This window comes from Chenopodium quinoa, unplaced genomic scaffold (genome assembly GCF_001683475.1).
Source record: "Chenopodium quinoa cultivar QQ74 unplaced genomic scaffold, ASM168347v1, whole genome shotgun sequence".
NCBI lineage: Eukaryota > Viridiplantae > Streptophyta > Magnoliopsida > Caryophyllales > Amaranthaceae > Chenopodium > Chenopodium quinoa.
Window position 1 is genome coordinate 743 of NW_018745485.1, and position 10689 is coordinate 11431.

At 34.1% G+C, this 10689-nt stretch overlaps 1 protein-coding gene across 1 annotated transcript; it reads left to right on the forward strand.

Moving 5' to 3' along the window:
* Positions 1 to 4796: 4796 nt before the first annotated feature.
* LOC110715224 (MLP-like protein 43) lies at positions 4797 to 8211 on the forward strand. Its single transcript, XM_021893795.1, has 2 exons — positions 4797 to 5126; positions 7657 to 8211. The coding sequence occupies exons 1-2, from the start codon at positions 4934 to 4936 to the stop codon at positions 7932 to 7934; spliced, it is 471 nt and encodes a 156-aa protein (XP_021749487.1). The 5' UTR covers positions 4797 to 4933; the 3' UTR covers positions 7935 to 8211.
* Positions 8212 to 10689: the final 2478 nt, after the last annotated feature.

The following is a 10689-nucleotide window of genomic DNA, read 5'->3' on the forward strand; positions in this document are numbered from 1 at the left end:
GAAGGTGCTAGAGGATTTCTATGTGATCTCAGGAGAGGTAGTTAGTGTAAAAAAATCTTTTGTCATGTTCAACTCGAATACTCCATCAACATTTGTGAGAATTCTAAGGAAATCCATAGGTATGGCAAGCAGATCGTCCTTTGGAGTATATCTAGGATGCCCTATGGATATAGATGGAAGAAGTCTATCTCAGTTTGACAATCTAGTAGACAAGATCTCGAATAAGATACTCTCGTGGAACTTCACCGCCTTATCCCAAGCGGGCAGGCTCCTGCTAATTAATTCTATCCTGGTGGCAGTGACGGCGCACATGATCTCCATATACCTGCTGCCGAAGAGGATCTTGGGTAAAATTAGCTCCCTATGTTTAAAGTTCTTCAGGGCTGGTTCAAAAGATAAAAGGCCAATCTACTGGAAGAAAAGAGAGGTTCTGGAAAGACACAAGGTGGAGGGAGGACTAGGTCTGAGAAATGTGCACAACCTCAACCAAGCAATGATTCTAAAGCAAGCTTGGAGAATACATAATAATAGGAGTTCTCTGGTGAGCAAGCTTTTTACTGGGAATTATGGAATTTCACCAATAGATTGGGGGAGAAAGGAGAAAAAACCATGTAGGTCCTCGTGGGATTTTAGAGGTATGGTGAAAACAACAACTATTATGAGGGAGGGCTTCTAGTATAAGATAGGAAGGGGCTGAGATGTGAGAAGTGAAGGGGATAGATGGACTGCAGCACGGATGGTAAGAATGAAGGATGGGACTAGTGAGGAGGATAGGAGATATTATGGAAGAGTAGCTGAGTTGATGAATGAAAGAGGGGAATGGAAATCAGGGATAGTTTAGAGACTTTTTAGTACTGATGATGTGAATCTCATCCTCTCTACTCAACCCAGAATTGAGAAGGAGGATGTAATTCTTTGGGGAGGAACGAATAATGGGGATTACACTATGAAATCAGGGTATAGGTGGTTGGCGGGGCATCGAGAGGGGGAGAATGGTCTCCTTTTTGGAAAGATTTTTGGAAGCTGAGCCTGCCGCCGAGTTGGCTACTACTAGCTGGAAGATTATTCAAGATGCGTGCAGTTGTTGTACAGGGCTTGAGAAAAGGGGTGTAATAAGTGTAAGTACAGAGTGTGTTCTATGCAACAAAGAAAGAGAATCGCCGTCTCACCTCTTCAGAGATTGTGAGTTTACCAAGAGAGTGTGGCTCTGTGGTCCCTTAGGAATTGGGTACAAGATAGCCTACTACCGGTGGAGACGTGGTTAAAGAATATGTTAGCCTATGCTTTTAAAAAGCAGAGAGAATTCCCCGCGTTTGCTGGAAGTATGTAGGCTATCTGGAAGCACAGGAATGACATTATTTTCAAAACTGCTAGTACTTCTCCACCCGAGTAATGCAAATAATTAAGGAAGCGCTAAGCATGGTGTCGAAGGGAACTTTCTTGTTAGGGTATGCCACAAAAAGCTGGCATCCTCGGGCCAGGGAAATGGGAATTTGAACTATTGGCAAAGAGGAACGCATGATAAACAAGAAATAGTAGTGGTAACAGTGGACGGAGCTTGGAAGAAAGCTCTTGGGAAGTTAGATTCTGCGGCAGTAGGATAGGTAATCACAAAAGAGGAAGCCTTGTTACAGGAAGGAAGCAAGCGCGTTATAAGCAATTCGGCCCTTCAATGCGAGCTGCTTGCTCTCCAATGATTCAAGCAGTTAGAAATCAGATCTGATAGCAGACTGAGCGTTGAAGCTTTACGGAATCCACAGCAGGCTCCCAAGGATCTACACAATTTAATTTCGGATATCCTTTCTTTATGTTCGACTCTAACTTATGTTTGCTGCTACTATGTTCCTAGGAGTGTTACCTCTAGAGCTCATAATCTGGCAACTCATGCCAGGAAAATGAGATAGAGATAACTTAGTCCTGCTTTATTTCCCAGCTGTCAAAAAAAAAAAATTGTTACTGGTTTTTTTTTTAAAACTTTTAAGAATAGCGTATGGACATTAATACCTTTAAAAAGCTGTCAAAAAAAAAAATTGTTACTGGTTTTTTTTTTTAAAACTTTTAAGAATAGCGTATGGACATTAATACCTTTAAAAAATATTTGTTTACGTATGTTTTTCTAATTAACGATACTAACTACTAACCACGCCAAACTGAAAGAATTTCCAGTTATAGCTAGCTATGAAGCGCCGGATTGCGTTAAGGGCCCTAGTAATAAAAAAATACAAAGTAGAATGTGAAGTATTATATTTTTTGCCAACTAAAAATTAGAGTTATTTATTCATTTTACTAATATCTTATTTTGTTGTTGAATTTCGTCATATTGAATTTTAAAGATGTTATGACATTTCGTAGGAGGCGCAAATTGTTGTTGGATGATATGATGATGCTGAAGGTTATAGCAAATATACTAAAGTTATGGTTGAAAAAGTTCGTCATATTGGATATTTAATTTTTTTTTTTTAAATATAAAATTTATGTTAAAGTTTCGCCAATTTGGTTGAAATTTTTGTCATATGGAAGATTTTTAAAAATTTCTATACGAATAAAGAACATATGCTTTTTTTCCTAGGCCGTGTTTGGGGAAAAATTGAAAGCGAAAAGCTGAACCTGATTGTGTTACGAGTAGCTGATTTTAACTAGTTGGTTGTATTAACTGATTTGACTAACTTATTTTATTAGCTTATTATAGAAAAGTGTTTGGTAAATAACTGATTGATTATGTGAAATAACTAATAAGCTAATTGTGGGGTAGGTAGTTCATATAAGATTTTTAATTAAATAGGGATATAAAGTGTCATTTCACCATAAAAATTTAATAAGTTAATTGAAAAAGCTCCTTTGAAAAAGAACTTATTTAGTGGAATAAACTCTTTAAATAAACTTCGCACCAAACACCTTGAATTAGCTTATTTAGTTGTCAATAAGATAATGTTGGTCAAATAGGCTAATTTTGCTCAAAAAAAACTAGTTACCAAAAACAACCCTAATTTTTTTCCATACAAAATTCTTTGGGTTTTCCAATTTATTTATCGACGTGTTTTTGGTGCGGCTGACCGTACGATGCGGCAAGGTGCCATATTAATAACTCCTCTACTAACCCCTCAAGTAACCCCACTTAAGTAACCCCAGACAAAGTAACCCCTGACCAAGTAACCCCTAACTGATCTAGTAACTCCTAACCTTGTAACCCCTGACCGACCTAATAACCTCTAACCTAGTAACCCCCAGTAACCCTAAAAGACCTAGTAACCCCGGCCAAGTAACCCCTAATTGACCTAGCAATCCCTAGTAACCCCTAACCGACCTAGTAACCCCTGACGTAGTAACCCCTAGTAACCCTCTACCTAGTAACCCTAATCGACCTAGTAACCCCTTACCAACCTGATAACCCTTAGTAGCCCCCAACCTAGTAACAATAAACCCACACTCAAACCCACCGTAACGACCACCAACACCAACATTTCTCAACAGCCGTCCTCAAAACCTTAAACTACAACACACCATCACCAACTCCTGTACCACTAACAAACATTAAAATTGTTAAAAAAATTAAATCGAACAAATACCTCAAATTAACATTGGCTTCGAATTTCACTTGAAATATGGCTAAAAAGGCCAAATTCAACCATAAAAACTCTCTGGCTGAATTTGGCCTTTAAACCTCTAGCTTGTTTTTCGGCGACGGAGTACGAGGAGCTTCCTTACCCCCTACCACCGCTGCTCAATTTAACTTGTTTTATTTGAGTGGGCTAGCTAGAAAAGATGAAAATAGGAGAGAGAAAGAGGAGAGAGGAGAGATAGAAGAGAATTTGGGAAAGGGTGTGTTTAGGCAGTGGCGGATGTAGAATATTTAAGGTGGAGGGGCACTAAATAAAAATTAAAAATAAAATTCTTGTATAAAGGCTTGAACCCAAGACTTTTAACTCAAATTCAATGCACTATCATTATGACAAAGCTAATTTGATGTTATTTATTACATTAAAATTGTATTTAACCTATAAATTTACATCTTTTACTTAATAAAATTTTAAAAAAAATAAACTAATGGTGGGGTCGGTGCCACCCAGGCCCCTTCATAGCTCCGCCATTGTGTTTAATTAGGTGGAAAGAAGAAAACGGGAAAGAGAATAGGAGATAGAGAAGAGAGAAAAAATAAAAAGAAAATTATATTGCGGCCAACCGCATATGAAACTTTGCTTTGTGTTTATTTATTATTGTTGTTGTACTTATCTAATTTACTTTTATAGAGTATACGTACTACCTTGGGTCAGATGAGCTTTTGGGGAGCTACAATAATTACAAGCTTAGCTAGCGCTATCCGATTTAAAAATTCTCGTACAATTTGAGAAATGAGAACTATTTTACGGAACATAGAGAGTAATATATTATGAAACGGAAGAAATATTTTAGTTTAATTTATACTCCGTCCGTGTTTTTTTAAGTGACATAGTTTGACCAATACGTAGTTTTAAGAGATTTTATTGACTTTAATAAAATAAGATATTAGTGGGGTAGGTTGGAGGAGTGAGAAATGATAAAGTAAAAGAATGTGAGAGAAAGTGGGAACCATGAAAGGAGTGAGAAATGATAAAGTAAGAAATAGTGGGGTGAAGATATGTTATTAAAATGTAAGAAATTTTTAAAAGAAAAAGTGTCACTTAAAAAAAAATGGCCGTTTAAAAAAAATGTGTCACTTAAAAAACACACGGAGGGAGTAAAAAGAGATTGAAAGATAATTGAAATGGTCCATGTACAGGTGTATTACTTCACATTAGTTTATTACGCACCATCATAAATTATAGACATAAAGAAAGATGAGAGTTCCTATAAAGAGATCTCATTGTTTCCTACATGACTCATACTAATTTCATCACCAAATCAATATTTTCATAATAGTAAGTTGCCTTCTATTAAAATAAGCTAACTGAGAAGAATGGCAGGTTTAAAACGTAAGCTAGAAGGTGAGATAGAGATAAGAGTTGCTGGAGGTGATGCTTTCCATGAATTATTCCAAGAGAAGCCTCATGACATCGCAAACATTCATCCTGAGTTTGTTCAAGGCTGTGATTTGCATCATGGTTCTTTTGGTAAACCTGGATCTAAAATTTGCTGGAATTATACTCTAGGTATTGTTCTAACCGGCCTACTTACATTATTTACCATTACACTATTTAATTGTATGTAAATATGTAATTTAGTTGTTCTATACTAGGATGTACTCATACTTTAAGAAAAATTCATACTCATCTGTCACATAATATAGTGCCTAAAGTATTTCAGATAGGAGAGTAAAATACTTGTCAAGTTCTCCAACTTTCAGACGTGAGGTCAGGGGTCGAATCTCACCAAGCATACTTTAAGAGAGATTTCCCTTACAATCCCATCTTCTAGTGATGGGCATTCTTCTTACCACATATATATATATATATATATATATATATATATATATATATATATATATATATATATATATATATATATATATATTGCGTATATTATTTTGTTGGGTAATAATAATAATAATAATAATAATAATAATAATAATAATAATAATAACATTGTGATGAATCTGTCATCACCTCAAATGCCTATGTTTAATGTACCTCCTCAATCCTAATATTGTAGTATATTATTCTAAGCATAAATATTACTACTGATATACCAAGCTAAGTTTGGACTAATGGAAAAGATTACACTTTCTAACTTTGAGGTTAGGATTTTAGTCCCCTAGAGACACTTTGAGGGGGGTTCTCCCCCCCCCCCCCACCTCACTCTCAAAGTGCTCTTATCCGTACATATTGGACCAAATAAGCCGTAAGAGTTGAGGTACATTCAGGGTCTTTCTCCTTATCTTATATAAAATATATCATAAGATACTAAATTTGTATGTTTTGTAGTACTCCTATCGTTCCATAACAATTGATTAACACGCTTGAGTTTCTTTTACTATTCATAAATCAAATTTTACTACAACTATTTTAATCGTTTTGTTCCATATTACATGTTACTCCTTTCATTTCATAACAATCCGTTTTAATGTAAATTTTTAGAATATTAATCATTTCAAAATTATTTATTAACATATTCTCCCTCATCATTTTGTTGTTCCTATTTTGATTTTCGACATTCGTCAAGACTTAAATTTGACAGTAACATTTTTTATTATGCAGTAGCAAAACTTATAATAACTATTTACTACATATATTAATGAGAATTTTTGTTTCAATTTTAAAAATTTGGCCATGAAATAATAAAAGAAAAAGGAAACAAAAGAAATAATTACTTAAATGAGTGTCAAAATTGTGCATTAGGCAAATAATTGTCAAGATTGACTATATATGTCAGTTATTATAAAACAGATTAAAATGTCCTTTAATAGCATACATCCTCCGTCCTTACAAACTTCTCTTCTTAGATTTGTACGTGTGAATCAACAATCAAGAGATTTAACATGGTGGAGTGAAATCTTTTAGAGAAAGAGAGTTGTTGAAGGTGTTTACATTATACTTCCTCTGTTTTTTTTTACTTGACCTGTTTCTTTTATCACGCTTGCCAATGCAAAACTTTAGTGATCAATAAGTTTAATTCTTCAAAATTAAAAATTATAAAAGTTGTATATTATGATAGTACTTATTGAGACGAATTAAAGAAGATATCATATGAATATATTTTTCCTTACCTATCATTCACAAAAGATGGTTAAAGGAGAGGTGGTGAATAGTGTAAAAGTCAAAGCGGGTCAAGTAAAAAAGAACGGAGGAAGTATTGATCACATAGCCGGGTCGAGCAGACAACCAAAAAAAAAATGTTTTATGATTTTTTTTTATTTAAGTAGATTTCCAAAAATTAAAGGTTTTTTTTTTCCATTATTATTATTATTATTATTATTATTATTATTATTATTATTATTATTATTATTATTATTATTATTATTATTATTATTATTATTTATTATTATTATTATTATTATTATTATTATTATTATTTCTTGGATTGGTTTTTACTACCAAAAAATTTTAAGAAAATTTTATTACTCTAAAAAATTAAATTTAAAATTTACCAATTTTACTCCTTCCGTGATTTAATAAGTCTTACAGTTTGACTTTTTTCACTATTCACATTATGGTATTGACTTAATTAAGTTACCAATATATATTAAAAAAAAAAAACAAATGTTATTGTATAATATATTGTTGGATTGGTTATAATGTGTACTTTCATATTATTAAATTTCCTATGATTTTACTAACATATAATTAGATAAATTACTAGTCAAAGTAGTGTCTCGGCATGAGTGGTTGGTCAAACTGTAACACTTGTTAAAACACGGAGGGAGTATATAAAGTTGCGAATAGTGTCGTATAATTACTAGTTCCGTTAATTTTAATAGCAATAAAGGGGTATTATTTGTGAGACATAAAATATTCCTTTGTTGTAATATAAGTGGGGATGTATATATTTGCTGACACATTTATATCATAATTGCAAAATTCATAAAAGCTTGTTAAATATGGTTGTGTATAGTGTCAATAGAATTATTGGGTGATGTATAATTGTATATATATATATATTATTTGCCGACACAATTTTTTTTTCTTGGAGCAATATTAAAATGTTGAAATATAACTTTATTACTGCAATCATATAATGTTGTAGATGGAAAGGTTCAAAAAGGGAAGCAAGTACTAGACGTGGTAGACGAGAAGAACAAAATAATCAAATTTAGAATGCTGGAAGGAGATTTGATGGAGGACTACAACACCTTTGTTATTACATACCAAGTGATACCTAAAGGTGAGGAACTTAGCTTAGTTACTTGGACCTTCGAGTACGAGAAGAAGCACCCCGGTGTCCCTGAGCCTTCTTCTCTGATGGATGAATTACTTAAACTCGCCAAAGAAATCGATGATCATCACCATCGCCAGGACAAATAAGCCTTGAATTTAAGCATCAATATGCATATTTATATTATCAACCATTTATGCTTTGTTTGATGTGTCATTGCTAAAGTCTATGAGAACATGGGTGGATCAGCTACATATGTTTGTAGTATGCTGTAATTTGTGATATGTATTATGTTTGTTGTAATGTTTTATTTTATTTTATTTCCCTTGAAAATATATGTTATTGAGCCTTGTGACATTGTTAGTTGTGTGAATGGACATGCAATAGATTATGTAATGAATAAATGTGATGTTTGGTTTGTTATGATTGAGCAGCAAGTACATTTCTTTTATATATGTCCATATAAATTAACTAGATTTAATACAATCTTGTTCCACAATATAAAACAAGCCTTTTTAACTTTTAAGCTGAAACATATATGCAATGTGCCTAGTCAAGCCCAAGTTAAGTACACAAATAAAATGCAAATGGAGACTTTGGAGACCATGTATATCGCTCATATGTTATTGGATCAGTGGAAATCTAATTTTTGGGTCATTGGTCACAGATAGAATTGCTCTACGGTTGTGTGACCAGGCCATCCCATCTTTCCCCCTTTTCACAAGGTAGGTAGTTTTGTTTTGTTTTCTGTGAAATGTATTTCATTAGAGCGATTAATCTAGTATTTGGGTACAAGTTTCCTTTCAGTAGTGATGAGAAATAATTGACATGAGAGTCAATTATATATCCCCAAAATTACTCCATTTTGGCATTTTCATTGTCGTTTAGAATCTTATGGGGATTTTCATGAGAAAACAAATAACCCAGTAAAAATATAAACTTGATTCACTAAACACATGCAGAGTTCAATTTAATAAGGGTTTCAAGCTTAACTCAAACAAAATTTGTTAAGATTATTGAAAAGCAAATTGCACAACAATGATTTAAAATTACTCACAAAGATGCAAGAGGAGAGAAAGTTATCATTCAAAAATTAAAATTGGGAAATCTTTTTATACAAGGGTTTTCTTCTCCTTTTATATGGAGCCAACAAAACCTACTATATTAAACTTGAAATAACTAAAAAAAAAAGGCCTTAAAAGAGAAACAAAACACCAGCTAACTAAAAAGTAAACCAAAACTGCCTAAAAGTTTGAGAGAAAAATCAGTTGCTATAGGCGTCGTTTGATGTGCGCCTACGCTAAGCATATGGTGAATATGCTTGGTACTCATAGGAAGTGGGAATTGACATATACGATTAGGGACAAGGAAAGTAGAGAGCCGCCAACAAGTTTATAAGGAACTTGTAAACCGTTCACGGATCATAAAAGGCAACAACGAATAAGGGACAACGAAGGCAACAACGATTGACTCGTGAAGGTTACACCCCATTCATAGTCCATGAGATTACTAACTCCATATGGTTCGGAACCACGAAAGGAGGATCGGGATGATGGTACGAAGTGAGTCATGGAGTCACATTCGCTCGTATGGGCATCTACTCGATTCTTATTGTGAAAAGTATTCTTGCGATCTCAAAGGCATACAAACAAAAATTCAATTTGCTCCAATCTATTATTAAGCTAAATTGGTTTAATATTAATGCAACACATAATTCTAAAATATTAGTGATCACTTGATTAAACAACAAGATTAAAAAGGAACCTAAACCGGTTGTCCAAATTATCTTATTAGACGTGATTTTCAATTACATATTACCTTTAAACATGCAATATGGTGATCATAATAATTATAGAATAAAGATTAATATTGGAAGCAATTTAACAATAATAGCGTTAGTCAAATCGAATAATAAATTAACCTAATCATGATACTAGCAATATAAAAATAAATAAGAGTAATTAAATTAATTAATTACTCACATTCCGCGCGTTCCTTTAAATCTCTACATCATGAATAAATTGTAAGTAACTTCAATAAAATATATAAATCAAATGAAAATTAAATTAAATAAATGTAGATTTAATTTGGTCCAAACCCTCATTTATTGGTACCTTTCACGCCTTGGTTTAAGGACGGAACCTCGGGTGTTGTATGAACTCCTTGGAGTGCTTAAGGAAGAATGGTATAATTAGAAATATATGTTTAAGGCTTAAAATAAGAGAAAGAGAGAGAAGAGAATGATTTTTGGTGTAAAAGAGAGGAAGAGAGAGTTATTTGATGCCCCGAACTGTAGAAAGAGGGGTTCTATTTATAGGGAAAATGAGCAGAGGGAACACACGGAACCCTAAAAAGATAAAAACCCTAAAAATTAACACCGCAACACGGCAGAGAACACCGTGACACGGTGCCAGGCACCGTCAGACGGGGCACACTCCCGTGACACGGTGGAAAACAGTGCGACACGGGAAATAATTAAGGTACGGGAGAGAAGACGCGTGAAGGGTTTGCGCGGAAAGGACACGGAGATGCCCCGTGTCACAGCACATGCACTGTGACACGGCATTGTCCACCGTGGAACGGTACAGTACACCGTATCACGGTAAAAAAGTACGCGGAAAATATCCCCATGTCACGGAATGGGCACCGTGACACGGGAAATTGTACCGTGACACGGTGCAAAAAACCGTGACACGGTGGATTAAACGTGCAGAATTAAAAAAAAGGCACCGTGTCACGGCAATAAGCCCCGTGACACGTCAGCATTTGCCGCGTCGCGGTGTTTTAGCTGCTGCGCGGTAATTTTAGTTTTTTACCCGTTTTTAAAATTGCGATAACTTTTGATCCGTAACTCGGAATAAGAAATATAATAAATAATTGGAAAGATTATCAAGTCTACGTTCC